Source organism: Lutjanus erythropterus, chromosome 9 (genome assembly GCF_056507025.1).
Source record: "Lutjanus erythropterus isolate fLutEry1 chromosome 9, fLutEry1.hap2, whole genome shotgun sequence".
NCBI classification, from domain to species: domain Eukaryota; kingdom Metazoa; phylum Chordata; class Actinopteri; order Lutjaniformes; family Lutjanidae; genus Lutjanus; species Lutjanus erythropterus.
This window is the reverse complement of record NC_139325.1, coordinates 8,993,124-9,015,641: the sequence shown is the minus strand read 5'-3', so window position 1 is coordinate 9,015,641 and position 22,518 is coordinate 8,993,124. Positions and strand designations below refer to the sequence as shown.

The 22,518-nt window shown below is 39.5% G+C and overlaps 1 protein-coding gene across 2 annotated transcripts in view; it reads left to right on the top strand.

The window, feature by feature from the left end:
• The first annotated feature begins 680 nt into the window (after nucleotides 1–680).
• The window catches only part of zfpm2a (zinc finger protein, FOG family member 2a), a 169,951-nt gene continuing 148,113 nt past the window's right edge, over nucleotides 681–22,518 (top strand). For both annotated transcript variants that reach the window (XM_084726043.1, XM_084726042.1), the window contains exon 1: nucleotides 681–1,090. In XM_084726043.1, the coding sequence (XP_084582169.1) occupies nucleotides 1,051–1,090 (40 nt within the window). In that variant the 5' untranslated portion in view covers nucleotides 681–1,050. The remainder of the gene's footprint in view (nucleotides 1,091–22,518) is intronic.

Below are 22,518 nucleotides of genomic sequence, written 5' to 3'. Positions count from 1 at the left end.
ATGTAATCAAAAATGTAATTAAGTTATCCTTGACAGTGTTACTCAAATCTAATTACAGACTTTTCAACTGTAACTAGATTTATTATAGTTACTTATTTTTGGTAATCTGATTATATGATCCTGATTACATGTAATCCATTACTCCCCAACCCTGTATAGTGACCACTACATCAGTTAGAAAAAAGTAGTGCCCATTTTTTCAATGGGGAAATAATCTTTTATTTTTCCAAATAAATAACAATTCCTGTCCTTCATCTTTGATGTGCTCTAAATCAACAGCAAACAAAAAGAATGAAGTTTGGGGGCAAAACACATTCTTGCATTTAAATGAGACTTAATCTTATTGATTACTTTGAAGCCGCACAAAACTGATGCTTCAGAGTCCTTGAAAGAAAAATTGGTGTAAAAAACTGTTTACCTGAAATTTAGACGAGGAGGCAAATAATTTTTGTTTATATTGTGACTGCTGATGCTCAGTTTGTCTCCATCTCCGTTAATATTTACGCCCCCAAAACACGGGCGCTAAATGAGGCTAATTAATAACTGCAAGTTCAAGTAATTGTGGATCAAGTGAAGTTCACCAAGCTGCGGCTACGGTACCCGGGGAGGAACAAACCTTATCTTCAAACAAAAGCGCGAAACGCTTTCACCTCCCCAGTCAGTCCGTGCGGATCGCGGCGAAGCGCAGCCTCATCACGGAGAGGAGAGGACCGGTGCTGAGAAAGAGTGAGAGAGACAGAGAGGAGAAGAGAAGGAGGGGGAGACACAGAGAGAGTGAGGGAGGGAGGGTGTGTATGTGTGCGAGAGAGAGAGAGAGAAAGCCAAAGCCAGAGCCAGAGAGACGAGAAAGATAAAGGAAAGACAGACGGAACGATAGACTTGTGCGTAAAAAGTACTGGTGCCCCCCTTCTTCTTCTTCTTCTCCTTCTTCTTCTTTTTCTTTCTCAATTTCCATCAGACAAAAAGCCAAAAACCGGCTGCTTGGATGAACCAGAACCTATCGATCTGTCAGTACTACACCTGGATTCACTGACCAGCCGCACAGCAGGCATGTCCCGAAGGAAGCAGAGCAACCCCAGGCAGATCAAACGTAAGTTTTTTTTTTTTTCTCCTAATGTTGTCTAGCCGTTACACCGATCTTATTAAAGAATATAGTATAGTGACCAGAGTGGAGCTGATTCAGCAGCAGCCACTCATGTGTTGCCTGTCACGGTCCACACGCTCCACTGTCCCTCCGCACGCACGATATTTTTTTGTGTGTTTTTGAAGCGCTGATTTACAATCCAAATCCCACCGTGCTGCTGCTGGCTGAAAAGTTTCCCCCGCTGCTGCCAAGTTGTAGCAAAAATCAACTTATTTTATTGTCTGTTTGATTGAGTTTTTATCCAGAAAATGTGCATCAGACTGACTAACGCTTCTTACGCCAGTTAATCACCAATAATTCCAAATTATAGGCCGATAATCTGCGTTATTATGAGGTTGGTTTGTTTTTTTAATTGCATTTGCTATTATATGTTTCACACACGTGTCTCACACACACTCCAACTCCTTCACACACTCTTCATTTTTTTTCTTTTACACTCACACTAGCAGGTGTGTGTACACACACACACACACACACACACACACTTTTTCCAAACTTCATACTATACTGTAGGCTATAAATATTGATTATTAGCTTTGATTATTAGTTGATAGCTGTAACTGGTGCAGTGAAAGAGCACGTGTGTCAAGTTATGGCATGTTTTAATTTGGATTTAATTCACTGTCTCATTCCTCTGGGGGAAAGTGTTGACCTTGCCTCACCAGCAGCACAGTTTACACAGATTTGCTTTTCAAATTTAGATTAAAAATTTTAAGATGAAATTTACTGCAGTATTATTTGTTTTTATTGCATAAGATATATTTATAAAGTCCAACCTGGTGGTCTGCAGTAATTCAAAAGTGTGTCATGTTCACATTGTTTGAATTTTAGTCATGATGCATATTTTTTAATGAAAGGTTGAAAACAACTTTTCATTATTTTTGTAATGATTTTTAAGAGCCACCAGAAATATCTGGGGATTTGTATACACACACACCCACTCATACACACACGCATGGACACACTTTCACATCTCAAATACAGCTGACATCTGAGTGTCTGTGTGTACAGTGTGTGTGTGTGTGTGTGTGTGTGTGTGTGTGTGTGTGTGTGTGTCCACTGTACAGCTGCTGCTGTAAGAGGCTAAAAGCAGCCTGTGGTCACTTTGGGGTCAAAATATCAAATATCAAACCACCTCCAGTTATTTCACTTGTACTTATGATCCTGTTTATACTGTGCTACAAGATATCATGGAGAATTTAGGACAGTTGTGTGTGTGTGTGTGTGTGTGTGTGTGTGTGTGTGTGTGTGTGTGTGTGTGTGGGTGTTTGTGTTTGCATGTGTGTGTGAGCTCACATGCATGAATTCATGAGGGCTTGTTGGTATACAAGAGCTTTTTATTACATTTGTGTGCGACAGAAGAGATTTGAGCATTTCATTTTACATGTAATAACTACTGTTTCACCTTTGAATTAAATATTTATGGACTGTACGTTTTTTAAAAAAGTTTTTAAGGAAATCTTGTTTGGAATTGGATTTGGATTTTGGATTTATTTCGTGCTTGTCTAGGTAAAGGAAATTGGGATTTATTAGCATTTTTGAGATGGTACTGTACAGTTTATTACAGTAAAATCCTTGAAAAACAAAAGTTATGTGAAACATTTTAAAATAAATCAGTTTAACATTTTTTTAGGGATTGGAGAAAATGGTGTGGTTTTAAGTGTTTGATATTGTGTTTACTTATTTTTCTTGCAGCTAAGTATAGTTTGTTACGGTGTAGTTTCCATAAACTCTGAAAATAATTAATTTGCAGAAACATCCTTTTGTTTCAACTATCTTTTACTTCATATTTGTGTATTTTTTGCTGGCATCCACCACAAACCCGCAACCGTTCCTAATCAACAAAGAAGCACAACGACGTGTGACGTGATAGGCCCACTCATGTTTTGGACCAATCCCATCATAGCATCCGAATTTTGTCGTTGAGCAAAAAGGAAGTTGGACATTTTTTTTTTTTTTTTTTTGTGCTTTTGCGCTTTCGTCACTGTGACCCGGCCTTGTGTGTGAATTAGTATGTCATGTGTAAGATCTTGTTAATATGGAGCCGGTGTGCAGCCGTATAATCAAGCTCTAGTTAGAAACAGAAAAAGGTCACGAGGAGCCTAGATCCTCTCTCCTCCTTACCCCGGGAACTCTGGGAAAAAAAAAAAAAAAAAAAAAAGGGGGCCGAGGAGGAGGCACTGCACAGAAAGTCAGCACAGACAGTCATTCTAAAGGACAAAAAGGTTGTTGGGCGCAGTCCCCCCACCCCTCCACCCTCATCCACCACCACCACCCCCTCCCTCCTCCTGCATACATTGGACCGTTATCTAAAATTGTGATTTATGCAGTATTTTAATATTTTGCTTATTCTTTCCCCTTGGGTGCTCTCTGAGCGGTGATAAAAAGGCGATGCTGAAAGAGCACCATTAATTTGCTCCGATGACTGGGGAGATAAGGCCAGATAATGGGAAAGATAAGCAGAGAAGATATACCATCAGAAACCCGATTATTACCATTAAAATTCCAGCCCAGCAATCTGCAGCTGGCTGATAATTCCTTCTCCGTTTCCACCACTTTGGATGATAAGGCAAAAAATAGTCACTCAGTGCTCCTTGATTAGGCTGCCTGGATATCCCGATAATACAGTGATAAATTATGTATTTTCCCCCCTTGTTTTTTTTCTGTGAAACGTTACATCTGATTTTTTTTATTTATATATATAAATATAAATATATATTTCTGTGCCCCCACCCCCTCCCCTTGTTGCTTTCCCCAAGAAAACGAAAACCCCCCGTACACTTTTATTGTAATAAGAGTTTGATAGAAAGAGGAGATAGTGGTTGGAGGTGTTTTGTGTGGGAGCACATATCAATGTTATCAGCTCATCTCCCAGGGCCAGCTGCTAGCTGCTGTTGTTTTTAGCCTTATCACCCCGTGCCAATATGCCAATAAATTGCCCAGATTGTTAGCCGTTCCAAGGCTGGGTCAGTAGAATTTGACAGGAATGATGAAAATATCGCTGATGCTCTGCGGATTGCGATTAGCTGCTGTAATATGATGTGTGAATTCCACCAAGCTTCCCTTCTATCCTCTCTTCTCCCTCCCTCCTGTCCTCCCTGCTCCCCTCCCCTCCCCTCCCCTCCCCGCCGTCGCCTCTTCCCCCGGCTGCTGCTGCTGCTGGTGTCCATACCTCTATTCGTACTGAGAGGAGAACATTTTGATGCTTAATAGGAAGGAAAGATATGAACAGGCTGAATTGAAACCAGGCCCCTCAGAGTAATTTTTCTGTAAAATTGCCCCCCAAAGTTTCACAGCGTAAAGGGGAATCTGGATGATGTAGGGAGCGTGCCTCTGCCAGTGTTTATGGGAACATATTGAAGCAGCCCTCTGAGGCCATGGGCGGACATCTAATGTCAAATGTGCTTATTAAACTGACTTAGTGTTCTCCCTTTTACTGTTGTCTTCACCGTATGGACCATCTGAGAATTCATGTTGCTTCCTCTGGCTCTTTTTACTCGACATTGTCCAACCAGACAACCAGGCAGTGTACTGTAGTTATTATACTGCTCTTTTACTGTAAGTTTGTATAGCACCCGAGAGGCAAGTCCACCAGTCCCCAGAGCTTACCACTGTCACACTGTCAAACTGCCTAATCTACTCACGTGATAGTGATGTTACATCTTTAAAGCTGATTTTGTTTTATTTTTACCCATAATACCTTGTGGTTAAAGTTGGAAAAGGGACTAGTGATAGTAAACATTGATTTTTCTATCACATTTTCCTAGTTTAGTTTAGTTTGATTTGATTTATTTGTTCACATGTATAGAAAAATACAATATGATAGCCATAAACAGATAAAATGTATTGGGGAGGTGAAAAAAAACCCTCAGAGGGTCTTGATCAGGGCACTCTTCAGTGCATATATTAAATGACTGGAAAAGAAAAAGAAAAGGAAAAAGAAGACAAGAGAAAAAAGTTAAAGGATAAGACAAAACACACTAACACACTAGTTTATTTGTAAGGGACAAGTACAGAAAAACATTGATTTATGCAGTGTGCAATGTAACATACACTGTGTGCTGCAATTTTACTATCAATTCATTTTTACAATTAACTGTTCAGTCTATAAAATGTCAAAAAAAAAAAAAAAAAAAAAACTGTGAAAATGCTCATCACCATTTTGCAGAGCTAAAAGTGACCCCTTGGTATTTCTTCTTTTGTCTGTCCAAAACCCAAAAACTCTTCATCACTATCATAAATTACAAATAAAAGCAGCAAGTCCTCATAAATGTTTGATATTTTTGCTTGAAAAATGACTGAAACGATGAATCAGTTATCAGAATATTTGGCAACCATTTTTCTTTCAATTGACTAATCGATTAATCAACTAATCGTTGCAGCTCTAATGTATGTGTGTGTACAGCTGAAGCTCATTTCCAGCTTATTAACAGCGGTCCCTTGATGGGCATTGATAGTCCAAGCATTTGTTAAAATTACGTTACAGTGTAACATGTAAAATCTGTGTATTATAGTAATCAAGAACAAGAACAACATCAGGAACTCGAGTATACAAATAATGTCAGGTGCATCATTTGACTAATATATTTCATGTTTATTTCATTATTTTGATGGTTATTTATTTGTAAATGTTCACAGCTTGTATTTATACTGACCATCGGGTTACCTTAAATCAGGGGTGTCAATCTCATTTTGGTTCAGGGCCCAAATACAGCCCAAAATTATCTCAAGTGGGCTGGAGTAACAGTAAATCCGTTGCATAATAATCTATAAATAACGTCCAGATTTTTCCCTTTTGTAGTGTAAAGAAGTACAAATACATTCTGAAAATGTTCACAGTTAATAAGCCATACATTTACAAAAACAGATGATCAGTCTGACATGTGTTTGGAAAAATAAGTACAGTTTCAACAATGTCTTGATTTTTCCACACTAGGTCATTACATGTGAATTACAGCACACAGATTACAGTGGATCTGTGCACAAAGCATTTATGTATCTTGGAACTGAATAACAATATAGTATTTTACTATATTGTCGAGATCTAGGAATCCTTTTAATTTTCCAGACGTTTCCATTCCTGTGTAGTTACGCTGCATCACCATACAACACTAACTAAAGTGGAACCGAATGTGGAAGAAGTTGAAGTTATCCCCTGCCTCACAGATCATTTACAAATCAAAAGTTTTGGCAGTAGCTCTGCAGGAGGGTTCCACCAGTTCTGTTTTGAGAGAGAAACCCAATACAGATGATTTCGTACTGATCGACAATATTCTGCACCACGTCCAATAGTCTGATCTGGATTTGATGACTGCTCCTGCAATGTTTTTTTTACACTTTGCAAGGCGATCCAGTGGGCCGGATTGGACACTATGGCGGGCCTGTTCTGGCCTGTGGACCTTACATTTGACACCCCTGTTTTGGATGCATCATTTGACTATTATCTTTCATATTAAAGCCTGTGAGGAATATGATCCCAGCTGTTTTGGGGTTATTTATTTTGTAATTGTTTATGCTTCTGTTTGTACTTACTTGGCACCTTAAAGGTAGAATCAGTAGGATTTGTCTGAGCTGTTCGTAAACGTGTCAGAAAGGTAATTAATTGCTGGGTCTCACTCCCAGGATTTCAAATACAGACATTTTGGGTTGGTAAAGCATCCTGAGCACAGCGAAATAATGAGAAAATAAGGAAACACAGGCAGAGGGCAGCGTGATGATCGAAAGGGATTATGTTTATATGAGTCTATGCATTGTATTTTTTGTTAAGGAAAATGTTGCATATTGTGCTTTTAAAGCCAAAATAACTTACTATACACTATAATAAGGTCCCTGCCTTTCTCAACTAGTCCGTTTGGAGCTGAACTACATCTAAACAAGGTTCCCTGCGAGAGCTGAAAGTCTGTTTTTTATCGTAGCAACCATTTTTTTCCATCTCCGCTCCACAGTTAATCTCTCCAACTCCTTAGCATAAGGCCACTTTATGTAATGTTAGCATACTGTTTATCATATCAGGTGACATTTCTATCTTTGAGGGGCATTTATCAGAGGCAGATTACAGTAGTAAGGGATAAGGGGAGTGTTTACTGAATTGACTGCCAACATGCTGTATCTGAATGTGTGTGTGTTTGCTTGTGTATACATCGGTGCATGTACAGTATGTGCGAGGAGGAGCATGTGGCTTTTAGCAGAAGGATCGGAGCTGTTAGCTTGATGTATTTTTTTATTTATTTTTTTTTTCTTCTCCTCTCTCTCCGGGAACAGACTCCTCATCCATATTTCCTACAACTTAGCTTTGCTTTTCCTCGTATAAGGCGAGCGTGCGGTGTCAGTCGTATACGCTTGCGTCTCACCCTTTGGCCCGCAAACGCTGGCAACTCCAGCAGTCAGATGTTTTGGGGGTGTAAAATCAAAAAATGTTTGCATGCCAGCCTCCCTGTATATTTAAGGGTTTCTCTTTCATTGGGTGACAATCACGCCGTGTCTCTTGTGTTTCTCTTGTTGATTTCTGTCAGAAGAAGAATGGTTGTTGAATGCCAACTTTCCCTCAAACATCTGTTCCCTGCCAATAACAGCTTGTGCCGTTGCCTCGTCTTAGCTGAAGGATCCCCAATTGCCTCCTCACTTTTGACACAAAACAACAATGCAGATGAATGTCATCTTCTTGTAATGTTTTTTTTCTCTCTATTGTGTCTAAAATACGTTTCTTGTGTGGAGAAAGTATTTACGGCGGTGCTGCGATTACTGCTTATGTCACTGCAGCTATAGGGAGAGGAATGTATAGCAGCTGCCGTTTCCTTTGTTGACAACAGCGCTGTGTGATGTGTTGGACGGGCCGGGGTTGGCAGCCGATGGACTGACGGTGCCTAATCCTGCCCTCTCTCTGTCGCTGGAGCCTGCAGCGCCTGGACAGCAGTGTGAAATGTGGGCAGGGTTGCTGCAAAGGTGGAGGTCACTTCCTCGCGCAGTTTCCTCTTTATCTTCCTCTTTCCTGAATTCCACTGCTATTATTCCAATAACCGCTGCTCCAAGCTGTCACCATTGTGTTTTCATTCAGGCGCTGGACTGCAACTGTCCCCAATGTGAGCAAAATATTAATTTTAGATGCAGCTTTTGGCTAATATATTTCATTTTAAGGCCTTTGAGGAATATGATCCCACCTGTTTGGGGGTTATTTATTTGTAATTGTTTACTGCTTCTGCTACCTTCAATCCAATATAGTGTACAATCAACCCTTAGATCGCTATAATGAAGCACTGTAACTGTCCTTAATGTGAACAAAATATTAATTTTAGAAATTTGTATGGCTGCACCTAACAGTTATTTTCATTGTTGATTATTTTCTCGATTAATTGATTAGTTGTTTGGTTCAGAAATGTCAGAGAATGGTAAAAAAAAAAAAAAATGTCAGTCAGTGTTTGTCCACGTCCAAGCTGACGTCTTCATCAAATGTCTTGTTTTGTCCACAGCCCAAAGATATTTAGTTTACTGTCAGAGACGAGTAAAGAAACCAGAAACAATTGAGAAGCTGAAATCAGATAATTTTGACTTAATTCTGAAACCAATTAATTGATTATCAGAATAGTTGGCAATTGAATTAATACTTGGCAACTAATCGATTAAAGGTAGAATCAGCAGGATTTGTCCGAGCTGTCCATAAATGCAGCAGAAAGATAGCAGGACATCAAATACTGACGTTCTGGGTTGGTAAAGTGTCCTGAGCACAGCAGAATAATTAGAAAAATAAGAAAATACAGATTCACCACACACCTTTAGTTGCGCATAAATGAACACTGATTATGTTTTTAAACAATGATTTGATTTGTTTGCATGTGGTTTTGAGTTGCAAGATGAAAAAGGACCAAAATAAATTAAACTAAACAAAAAACTAAAATAAACAAAAGAAAATGCTGCATATTATTCCTTTAATCAATTAATCATTGCAGCGCCAGAAATATGTGCAAATCAAAAACAAAAATATTCTAATTATTTACCATTTCTTCTTGTGTATGTTCTTTTTATTTGTGCGTTTGAGTCCCTGACCGTATTCCTCTCTGTTTATTTAGATTTTATATCAATGATGCCCATTGAGCCCCCAGGTAACAATTGACTTTCAGCCTGCTTTAAGTTAATAGCCTTGTCTCTTGCTTGTAGGGATCAATATTGGTATTAATTAATCACCATTATCAAGAGCAGGATCTAGTTCCATTTGTTGTTACATCAGCAAAATATCAATAGAGAAAGTGGACTCCCCGATCGTCATGGCAACTTCATCTCTTAGGTCAAAGAGAGTTTATCTTATCTTGCTGCTGAGAGTGGCAAACTGCTTAGGAATCTAGTTAAGACTCAAAGATCATTGATTTAAGCCTTTTTTCACCCCCACCTTGTTGTTTCAGGAGAGAGGAGGTGAAAAAAAAAGCAGCAGAGAAAGGCAGCATTCTAATCACAACAGAGATGTAAGATTTAAATATTGATGTCCAAAGGCCATTACAGCAAAGAAGGCCTCTGGTCTCGCTGTTGTTCAAGTACGTCCTTTTAAGACCCAGACAAAGCTTTGATTATCAGAGGTGTCACCGTGGAGTATGTCTGTATAGCTGACAGTGTTGGGACTGCAGGGGAGATCAGTTTCCTGCAGCCGCTACCGCCATAGAATGTTAACAGATCACGCTCAACATCCTGGTACTTCCACAGGCCTCACAGGCCCAGACGGTATTCCTGACGCTCGGTGTTTGTGCTGCTCGTGATGACTCGATTAAGAAAAGTTCTGTTGAGCTGAAATGATCAGCTGATTATTGGATAAGCAGACCAACAGAAAATGACTTAGAAACAATGTGGATTTTTATGTATTTATTTATTTATTTATATATATATTTAGACAGTTTAAAGTTACAGGGACAGTGCACATTAATAAACATTTATGTAAATGTGTCAGTTTAGCCATTTTGGCTCATTTTCAACTGTAGTCCCTGGGCAGGTTTAATGACAGCTACAATACATGAAAACAGGAACAGCAATACTCTACTTACAGTAGAGCACACTTCATAACCACATAGTAATCTTTGAGACATTTTTTATTCAAAGCTTGATTGTTTACAGCTCCTCAAATGTGGATATTTTATGGTTTTCTTGGTCTTTTTTGAGAGTAAACAGGATATATTTTTAAATTTGGGGCTATTTTTCTATAGAAAACAGCCATTTGAAGACATGAACATGGACTTTTGTTGGCTTTTCTCATGATTTGCTAACATTTTATAGAAGAAATGATAATTGAGATCTACTGATTAGGTAGATTAGCCTCTCAGCAGTGGGAGAAGTATTTAGGTGCTTTACTGAAGTAAAGATAGCAATGCTGCACTTAGTGTAAATATTCAAAATATAAGGAGAATAAGTACAAACAAGGAAAAGCCCTGCATTCAAGTAAGACTATTGACAGAAAATAAAAAATGTACTTACCTAGTACATACTGTGCTGTTGCATGCATGTGTAATCAGTATTTTAATGCTGTAGTTGGTCAAGGTGGTGCTAATTCTCACTTTCAGTTATGTAGTGTGTACTGTGTTCACAAAATTCTTTTAAGACGATGACATGTTTTGTCTGTAAAACAATAATCTGCAATGCAACCAGTAACTACAGCTGTCAAATAAATGCAGAGGAGTAAAAAGCAGGGCTTCACAATATGGTAAAAATAATCGCATTATGATTATTTTTGGCAGATATTGAGATCACAGTGTGATTCATGGTTAGTGGGACTGATCATTTTTTGCATCAAACTGTTCATTTTCACTGAAAATCGTTGGGGTCTGTACCAGATTCACATGTTTTCTTACATCTGCAGAGCAAGATTTGTAGGTCAGGGCATCTCTGCAGCACTACAGTTCTTCATTATAATGCTGATTGTCACACATTTTTACTTTATCAAGAAAGTGCAGCTTCTGTGATTTGGGTATTGCATTTGGCCATATTGCAAATTTAAATTTTAATAAATGTAGGTCCTCTAATGTAAACTACAAATACCTCAAAATTACACTTACAGTACTTGAGTAAATGCAGTTACTTTCCTCGACTGCCAATGAGAAAAGAAATCTTAGTTGTGTTTTTTTTTTTGCTGAAATTCAGTAAATTCTTTTTTTTAGGTCAATATTCTTACACACCGGCATAACTCATTCTTATTACCCTGCATTTTTTTTGTGTGTGTGTTGTACAACCAAACACCTCCTTGATTAAGAATTTGACTAATGAGTCAGTATGTGTGTGCATTATAGTGGAGTATGCTGTTCTCTTGGGAAGTTAGGTCGGAGCTATTTGGGTGGTGGCAGGGTGGCCTGGATGCTTGGATGTACCTCATCATGCTGCAGAATGCTCCTCAGGGTTGGAGCAGAGAGCAGGGGCACTGCCTGCTCCTTTTTTTTTTTTTTTTTTTTTTTTTTTTTCTTCCTCTTTTTGCCTCCGGGACACAATTGCCTCATTTAACATTCTCTATTTGGCCCCTGCCAAGAGGGGAAATAGCCAGGGTGAGTAAGAGAGGCCGCCACACATCATGAATTCTTCTTTCATTTAACTTGCACAGTCCCTTTTCACCTTGGTGATGCACATGGATCAGGAATGAAGATATTGCTCAATTAAGGGGATTTCTGAGGTTGCTCCTGAGGTATTGCAGTTATTTTTGTGCCATGCCGAGGTTTTGATGTATCATGGATATGGATATTGGGTTCATCACATTTGTGTGATGCTTTGACATCTCCATAGCCCAGAAGAGAAACAGCTCTGCGCCTGCAAACAGCAACTTGCCTCTGCCATATTCGAGAAATAAAGTCTGTCAGTCTTCCATTGCAGGGATGTAAATAACTTTTATGTCTGTATTAAGATTCTTTTTGTTTATTTCAATTTAATTAGCTACAGTTAATCAAAACATTTTCATGGAATATGTCAAAATTAATATCAGGGTTTTGACTGAATCTTGGATGAGAGAAAGGAAAGGGACTCCTAGGAAATATGACTCACGTTTTGCAGCAGGCATTGTCACAATATGTTGTCAGCAATATACAGTAAAATTATTGGCCAAGAGTTTGACTTCAACCACATGAATTGATGCAGTAATTAAAAAAAAAATACATGAAATGCTGTTTTTTTATATTAAGAGATGATAATAAAAGGGTAGAATTTGGTGAGCACCATTTCCAGAGCAGGATAGCAGCTGGCACACCAGAAAGTGACGCCCTAATAGCTGTTCAGTGTAAATCTCTGGCTTGGCAGGAATTACTGGGGATGTATTTGTGGGGGGCAGCGCGATGCACAACTTTGCATTGGAATGAAATGCAGCAGGCTTGTATAGTTAAGGGATAGGTGGCAACAGAGGATTAAGTAACAAGCTTTTCAGTTCAATTTGTACATCAGCATTTTCCGCCAGACGAACCGCACAAAACGCGCCGCATCTTAAGGCCTCGCTGGAAAATCACTAATGACAAAGCTTTGTAAATAGATAAACAATTTATGTCAAATATGCTGAAAATATAAAACAAACTTCAAAACATGTTAATACTTTAAAGAGGCTGTGTTTTGATTTGCACCATTGCAAAGCTGGTAAAGCTGTTGACAGCACAGCTTACACATCATGTGATCAGTGGCCGTATCTGCCTGCGTGTGATTAGCAGCGAGCTCTGCCACAGAAATAGCCACAATGGAGCCATGCACGCTCCCATTGGAGCACTTTGACGATGATCGATCATATTTACGGTAAATTATGCAAATCAGATTAGATGATGTTGGGACGGTGACGACAGGAGTGACGTGTTGCTAAAAGTACACGTCTCCTGCTTCTTATTATTTCAAAGCAGGCTTTGTGAAAGTGACAGAGTAAACATCCGGAGAGAAATGCAGCCGCTATTATTTCAGAATCAGCCAATTTTCTCTCTCTGTGTATTTCAGAGAATGCTTATCTAGTAATTACTAAAAACTGTTGACATTGAGCAAGTGCTGTAGCCAACTAAAATGCCTTTTTGTCTTATGATATCACATTGGATTTTTATCTTTAGGTTCACGCAATCGCGCATTCCTGAAAAGCAAAGATAAGTGGCTCAAACTCCTTATTTCCAGCATGAGTGTGGAATTAAGAGCCTCATTTTGAAAAACTACAATCATTACATCCTGCATTCATTTTCTGCGCTGAGATACTGATAATGTGTTTTTTCTTTCCTTGTGGTTCAGTCGAGGATGTGCCTGTGAATGTCTGAGACATACATTTGACCATAATCAAGTTTTTTAAGCTTCAGAAACAGGATAACAACTGGGTCAGATGATAAGCCCGGGCAAAACAGGGAAAAAAAAGCCTCCTCTGATAGACGAGGAGAAAATCTGATTGATTGATGTCTGCTGGCTTTGCCACCATCACAAGCCAGTTGACAGTTAGTTTGGGATCAGATGATTTCACTCTTCAGATTGGGGTTGAGGGGAAGCTAGGCAAATATGAAGGACACAAAGGTCAATGGCTTCTCTCCTCCTCTCTGTATCTATCTCTCCCTCGCAATAGCTTGCTTTGACAAACTGTAATATGTTGCTAAGCTTTGTGGCAGCAGGACACATGGTCATAGTTTGTACAGTAATATCCTATTGCAGTAATCTCACAGGGAATGATTGAAAGTGCTGGAGGAATCTGGTGCGAGCAGGGACCCGTTGACATCATCAGCTGCCGTGGACTGGCAGATGTCTCCTGACTTGTTTGAACTGAATTTTCCCATGGGATTGAATAAGTTAAACAACAGCTTTGACTCGCAGTGAATCTGTTATTGTAAGCAGGATCTGATAAGACGGCACCATATTATGAGTTTGTGTAGCAAAGAGGCCAAAAATGGAATCTCCAGCGAGTGTCTCTCTGCGGTTTCGGAAAAAGACGAACATGGAACCGTGACAAAGGATGATTGGATGCATATTGTAAATAAACACCCAAGTCTTTCACGATCGCCTCTCAGTCTCTCCATAAAGATGTTCCATACAACATTTCATCTGCCCTAGCTGCTTAGATCGAGTATCACTGAGATGAAGTGACAAGGGCTGCTCTGGGTTTGACCCCGAGTAACACTTAGGTTTAACCAAAACAAACTCTTGGAAGATATTTTTGGTCTTAATATTGCCAGTGTTTGTCATTTTCTCCCTTTAGCTATTGTTATGGAGTGAAATTTAATAAGACAGGCCTTGGGTGCCCATAGCCGTTCCTGTGATATTGAATAGAAGGCCTTCCCCGAGAGTCCATCTCTACACTGTAAAAAAAAAGAATTTAGTGGAATCAAGTTAACATAAATAAACAAGTGTTATTTAAACTTTAAATTTCTATTTATTTTCAGAACATTTAGGCAGAAGATAATCCCTCTAACTTGAAGTCTTTTGACTTGAAATGATGAGTTGAATGAATGTACTGTACTGTAGTTCAGTCAACTCATTAATTAAATTAATTAATTAGGTTTAAAAGAAACATTGTCAGCATATGACATTACAGAAAGAGAATAATTTGGCCAACTTACAAACTAACTAATAACTTGAATTGGTAACACACAGATAAATTAAGTTTATTCAAATCAAGTAAATAAGTCAGATGTTCTTAATAATCTGGCTGCATTCAAATCAGTTTGCATTAATGCAACTTGAATTCAAGGCCACTCACCCTAAATGTTTCCAATTTTCCAACTCTTTTCAAAGTATTTACTTCACCCAAGAGTAAAATACTGCTTATTAACAGCTTCAAAATATGGAGAAGTATTTATTAAAGTAATGTTAGGTGTTACTTAAATATGATTAATATGATTGGTAATATTAGCCCGATTTAAACAACAGAATCTGACCAATTCAGGTGGACCATATATCTAATATAATAGATTATTTAATCACAAAATATAATTGTGTCTTGCATTAGACTTACCTTTTTTTAGAAGTCACTAAGACAAGATGGTGGTTAACCTTTAGGGGGGGAAATCTGGAAAAGACGTGGTCGTCACGACATCAGACGCGCAATACCAGAAGAAACATAACTGACGTGTTTTAACTGTAAAACGAAATATCAGGTTAAGAGAAAAAAAATCAAGTTGTTATAATCTACAAAAGTAGACTGTCATCACTAAAGCAGGAAGCTGAATGAGACTCACTCAAAAGATTACATCAACAGCAATACACCTTTTACAGCATAGTAGATTTCCCAGCATGCATTGTTTGACAGTTTTCTCAAGTACAGCTGGATTAATATTAAGTTTGTTTGATGAGAAACGTTTATTTATTTTGAATCACTACAGTATTACCCCAACTTGTCTTTTCAGATTCGTTCAACTTAAAATTTCTAATGCAGCCTGGACTCCAACTTTTTAAAGTTAAAACAAATAGTTTATTTTTACAGTGTAACAGACATAACAGACATGTCCATTAGCTTTGTGTGGGTCTGCTTTCAAGATCAAGGTCTCACTTGTGATGAAGTGGCTGTGCAAATGTAAGTCAAATTCGACTATTGTGAATCACTTGTTTTAATCAAGTTTTTTTTCATTGAAAGAAATGCAGCCTCCATTCAGAGCCACTAACCAAACAATAAAAAAGGATAATCCGAAGACAATTCCCATCCAAATGGAACCGGACATCATTTAGGGGAAGAGACAACAACTCTTTGTTTGTTTGAAGTGGTTGATATGACAACCTTCTTGTCAAAGACTCAGGGCGAATAAAAGGGATTTGTAATTACCATAATTATCTCTTATATGTTTTCACCTAATGATGTCCATTAAATGCCTGAGGCTTCATTTGGAGGCTGCCTCACTGTAGGTCGGCATAGACACATAATACAGCATGTTACATTACACAGTGCACGAGTAATGAACTTCTTTCATCGGAGATGTTTATCAGGCAGTGCTTCTGGGGGGAAAAGCCAATATACTTCAGCTTTTTGTTACAGTTGGATTATAACAATTCTCATAGTTCCCACTTATCTTTCAAATTTCCTCTACATGTGATATCAACCCAATTGGCTTCATGTCTAAACAGGATGGCTCTCTAATCTAGACCACTGTTCGTTTCATGTAAAACATCTCATTTTGTGGCTTAGGCTGGTGGCTGTCTTATCGTTACATAATTCACTGCCCTCTCCCTGATTTTCTTTGTGGCAATTTATTTAAATTCCCACATGTTTATATATTTCCTGTCTCCTTTCATTCAAAATGATTGCCTTTCATGAGTTCAAAGACTCATCTTCAAGACTTTTGGTAACTTTGCAGATATGAATTCGCAGTGGGGGGAGAGTGGAAGGAGGGGAGAAAAAGCTATTTTTGTTGGAGAGCACAAGGAGAGGGAGTGTTAGTGCATGTCCGAATCCAGAGGTTGAACTAACCCCGATGAGAAGCGCAGATATAGCACTCTAACAGTCCACACCTCAGCAAGTACAGCGTCTGAGAGATGATGCCTGAATACATGTGTGCAGTTCTGCTCCTGCACTAAGGCCCTCGGTCCTGCATGTGGCTCCGCTCCTGTGGTTGCTTTGGTCTTTGTCCGCCACCTATCAGCATATCAGCAGTGTCTCTGAAGCCCAGTTGTATAATGCACCATTTATGGCTTTGTGGAGGGAGATGGCGGTCGGGCGGCGGAATAGCTCCAGGCCTTCCCCTCAGTGAGTGGATTAACGGCGGCCTGCTTTAGCGCACACTGCCGCGGTGTGAAATCGGCCCCGCTTCGGCGCCGGCGATGAGGCTCCCCTCTCCCTCTTTCTCCCTTCTTTTCTCTCCCTCTCTGTTTCCTCACCTCCATGCAAAGCCTCTCCCGGCCATCTGTGAAATGTGGAAACTCTGTGTCTAAGTTGAGTTCAGATCCCATCCCCTCCGTCAAGCTGAGGCCAGGAAGCAAATGGGCAGGCAGTCGGCGGGAGGAGGAGGAGGAGGAGGAGGGAAGGAGAAGGGTGGTGGTGGTGGCGGTGGGAGGAGGAGAGGAGGGGGGGTGGGGTGGGGGGGGGATCAGCTCACTGATGTCGTGCCGCGTGTGCAGGAACCCTGCCTGTTCTCCGCGGGCGAGTTGGAGGAGGGTCCAGGCCTGGGTGCCGGCCGAGAGATCTCTGGTTCCTGCTTGCAGGTCCAAATCCCCCCTCTGTGTGTGTCTGTGTGGAGGCGAGGCGGTGGCACAGCTCCCCTGAGCCCCTGCCCAGTCCTTTGAAGATAAGATGGTGATACAGAGTCCCTTTCGGTACGTCGCTAACCGATGGTCTTTGTGTGACACACATGCCTCTCTCCTTTGGAGCCTGCAGCTAAAACACCTATGGTCTTTACTGAGACGAATCGGCTGTATGGCTTCAGGTCAAATTAGATTATGAATGGGTGACAAAATCCTAGATTGTATGTTTAGGATATTTGATTTTTTTTTTTCTCACCATTTCATGCTGATAGCGTGGAGTTCTGCTGTGGTTGATATTTCTATTTGATTTCCCTCCACTGAGAAGAATCACTTCCATAAATTCTCCCCTTATACACTCGCTCGCTGACTTAATTTTTTCAGTTTTCCATGGCAACGAGTTGTCATCTTAACTCTGCTGATTTCTCCTGCTATCTGCTGCTGTATTGCTCTTGATCATGACAGTTTTTTAAACACGTTTCTCCTCTGCATTTATAACCATATTTTGTGGCACTCGCGGGCCAATTCTCCCACTTCTGGCTCTCCACAGCAGCTTTTCACAAGAGCGACCATCATAATCAGGCTTTTGAATTATGAACTCAATATTCCCTTTTTTTTCCCTGTCTATCCTGTGGCTTTGGGGGTTCAGATCTGTGCATAATGTCTTGTGATTGCATGGCATTATGGTGGTTTGGAAAGCCGAGTCGAGGTCCAGCCACGCATCATCTTTCCATAGACAATGTGGATCTCTGTGTCTCTCTGAGCTCATCAGGGATGGGGCGTTGATTGCTTTTTGATACCCCTCCAACGTGGATGAGGTCCTGCATACATCAGCTAATTAGAATGTACTTATAGTGTGTGTGTTTGTGTGTGACAGACCCCACACTTCTCATCAGATCCTCAGCCCAAGTGCTCTAACCGCACTCACTAAAGGCTTTATCAAATTCCCGACAAGAAAAGAAAAGCTATACAGTGCAGGGCTGGTGGGTGGGTTGGTGGGGGGGTTGGGGGGGTGAGTGTGTGCGTGTGTGTGGGATTTGATGTCAGGGAAAAATAAAACACAGAAAATGAAAGGAGAATGTATAACGACAGGACCTATTTCACTATTTGGGTTAAAATTCCACAATCCCACTTTATATACAACGCATACAGGGGGAAAATCTGATGACAGCTGTCAGGTTTATACTATAACAAGATGACTGTTTAAGAAGAAACCACCTTGCTACTGTTCCAGACCACATTCGGTTAGAGGTGGCGAAGTACACACATTCTTTACTCAAGTAGAAATACAGATACTTGTTTGTAAAAGAGACTCTGGTAAAAGCAGAAGTACTGATTCAACTGATTTTTGTCAAGTAAAAGTGAAAAATTACAGGCTCTGAGATGTACTCAAGGTGTAAAAGTAAAAAGTCGCCCCCTGAAGGACATTTCTACTGAATGTTTCTGTGCAAAGCTAACGGAACCTCTCGTCATATTAAAGCTATTACAAGCAACTTAGCTTGTGGACAAAAGTGGTAGTGTTTCCACAAAATATAACATCAAAAATAAAATTATTTAATAAAAAAAAACTACTGCTTCTTTTTAACTGGCCAGTGCACTACTCAGTGTAACTAGCTGTAAAAAAAAAGAAAGAAAAAACAGGCTTGTTTCATTTAATTTCAAGGAGAATCCGACCCGGTGGCAGCCATTGGTTTCGCTTGCTTATGTAGGTCATATAGAGGCATCAGTATTAAACTGAAACTGTTTCATAACGTCTTGCTATTTCTTTTATGTCGTTTTCGTCTGGTTACAATTGTCATGCTCCCACGTCATATGCACTGACCGATACGCCAAGTAATCACCATTATTTTCCCATCCGTTTAGGCTGAAATCAGTCTTGAAGTTGGTGAGGCAATTGTGCAATAATGCAAAATTTAAAAATAAGGGAGCATCTTTCTTTGAGATTTCTATCTAGTTATGAATAGATACGCGGCAGGCTATTCACACCAGACTTTATTCTAGCTGTAACGATCAGTAAATGAGGTTGTAGTTGAAATTATTATATGTCAGTGGTACCTTTTGGTTTTGCTTAAAAAAAAAAAAAAAAAGGAAATTATTTTCAGTTCTCAGTCACAGTTTGATTAGGGTTACCAAAACTACTTGGCTAGGCTGTGAAACAAAACTATTTGGTTTGGTTTAGGCAACAAGGCTACTTGGTTGGGTTAGGGAAAGATCATGGTTTGTCTCTGCCATGAGGGTGTAAATAGCCATATTGACTTTTAACACCCCAGGTGCATAACAGCATTATTATGACACCTGGGTGTCAGCCATGCTAAGCTATATACACCCAGTTGTAATTGGCCACATTGCCTATTCCACCTCGGGTGCAAATAGCATCAGCCTAAAACTAATTCATAATTCTCCTCAAATGCATTCAAGCAAAAGTGACGAGCCTGTTTTGAAAATGTAAGGAGTATAAAGTACATATATTTATATTAAAATGTAGAAACTAAAGTAAAACATTAACACAAAAAAAGAAGTAGATACTTGAAAAATCTACTTAAGCACAGAAAGAAAGTATTTGTACTTCATTACTTTCCATCTCTGCATCCAGAAGGGTTGATCACGCTGGCAGCAGTGGAGTTAACTTCATCCCACTGTAGCTAATGATGGTCGCTTTGCTAGCAGCTCTGAATGGATGGCACAGCAGTAGGGAGGGAAGTTGCAGCAGCTAATTAGGCAGCACAAATGAGTGAGTGGTATCATCCCATGCACCTTGATGATATTACGGTCGTGGAGCATCAGAGAGGGACCTCGGGAAAGTTTTTTTGCTGTTGCCTCACTGACTTTTTGGATTGCGGGGCATTTCAGCAAGGCCATATTAGTCAGGCAGCACCTGGTTTCACTCCCTTTACCTCACACACACACACACACACACACAAACACACACACACACACACACACACACACACACACACACACACACACACACACACACACACACACACACACGAACACACAAAAACTGCTCACCAAAAGTCCTAGTCCATGCTATGATCTGTGGAAGGTGCTGGGGCGTCTCTATATATTTCATAAAGGCATCCTATTACACCCCCATGGCTTGTGGGGAACAGTACACTGTGGTTTAGTCCCCGAGCAGCGGAGAATAAAGTGTAGGACGTGGCACTGGAACAGAAATCTAACTGCTGTTTCCTCAGGTAATCTTGACTTGGATCTTAATTCCAATAAAGTGTTTTTTTTTCTTCACAGCATAAGCCAGATCCAAGCAAGAACACTCCACTCTCTGTATTTCTGCGGTCATACTTTATTGAATATCATTTCAGATAAGAGGTGTAATCCTTTGGGTGGAAGTGATGTATATTGACCAGCTCAATGATAGCGATACAGCGCATGTCTCTGATCTCAAAGTGGTAAATAACTATTTGTGTCAGCGGCTCAATCAAATGTTGTGGAATATTGAAAACTGCCCTTGTTGTTGTCAGTCTCCAAGTTTGTCAGACTCTGTCTGAATATTTAAAATGTCACTGCCGGAGACCGGAAAGATGCAGATAGTTGTTCTTTTTGTGCAGGAGCTAGTGGATGTAGTCAGTGAATGCTAAGTGCATGAATGACTGGATGAAAATGCCAATCGATTTGTTCATCGATCATTCAATCAAATAAGCTAATAAAAGCTTTTGAGCAGACTGATATACAGTATATATACTGTCGTTGTGCTCAGTCATATGGTCTACTGCTGTTATGAGATTCATTGGTGGTAAAAGTACTCAGAGGCTTCATTTAAAGGTATAATGTGTAATGTGTTAAAATATCTCAAGACAGCTAGACATATGTTATATATTTTATTGAGTTGTGTACTCAGATTTCCCCAAATGTTGCCAACACATTTGGACGCCTGTCAGTGCCAACAAATCATCTTTAGCTCCTCTAGTTGCCATAACTACAGCAGAAACAGGAAGGGAAGGAAGTTGTGGAACATGACTAAAAGTAACATAAATAAAACTTATAAGAGACTTACATACCGCCCCTTTAAAGCCCCTTTTAAGTGTTTCTCTGTAACATTATATATTCTTGTCACATTATATTTAGGCAGAGTCACACGTTCAAAAAGTCATCAGGGCTGTGTGGGTGTGGACTGATAAGATTAAGGTTAAGATTGACAGTGGCCTGGCAACATAAACAACAACCTCCACAACTGTGATCATGTTTACAAAAAGTGCTAAATTCCGATTGGTTCACAGAACTGTGTGACGTCACCTTTTTCCGACTGAGCCCCACCAACTTCAAATCAGTGTAAAAAGCACAGCGAAAAACACAAATACAGAAATCTGTCATGTAACAAAAACTGTTTTAACTTTAATGAAGAAAAAATAGGGACTGAGGCGCTGGGTCAAAAAAGTAATGTTGGTGATATAAAAAAAAAAAATCGAGTGCTTTTCGAGGATAGGGCCAGCAGTTAGAGAAGCATAAAACAAACAGTGACTGTCCAGCTTACTAGTAATGGAGGTCCAAGTTATTGCCTGGCAGTCTATAAAAATCTGAGGCACTCTGATTTTGAATATAAAAACCCTTTATTAAGCCATGGAAAAAAAACAAAAACAAATCCCCTGCAACCATTTTTAACTTTAACTTTGGCAGACAATGATGTGTTTATGTAGAACAACATCATTCATAGTGAAAAGTGTCCTGAGAAATTAGGTTTAAAAGTAGCAATAGAGAAATGCTCAATTAAAGGGAAAAGTATTTCTTAATAAGTGTAAAGCCAAATATAGGTCAGTATATTACCCAAATAAGACTGTATGACAATATTGTAATCTGTATAAACAGACTGTGGCACATTGTTAAGTAAATAAATGTATAACAATGCATCACATTTTATAGGCTTAACATATGTTTTGTGTGTAAAATCTGTATTTGCAAAGTAACATATTTATGTAATAGACTAAAATATACAATTAGGCCTATTTTCTTCTAAAATATAATGGAATAGAAGTATAAAATGAAGAAGTGGATAATGCAGTTTTATCATGTTGTGTCAGTTTATTAAATTGATAAAACATTGTGTTTAAAATGTGCATAGAAATCAGATGTGTACAACTGATGTGAAAAAATACAAAATCGTTAAACTTCTGTTAATTATTTGTTTTGGACGCCACACCTTCACTATATCAGTCAGACCCTATTGTGTGTTCTTTCCTCTCTAAACAGAGTGTGGTGGAGTTCAAGCAGTGAGCCGGGTCACTCAGGTCAATACGACA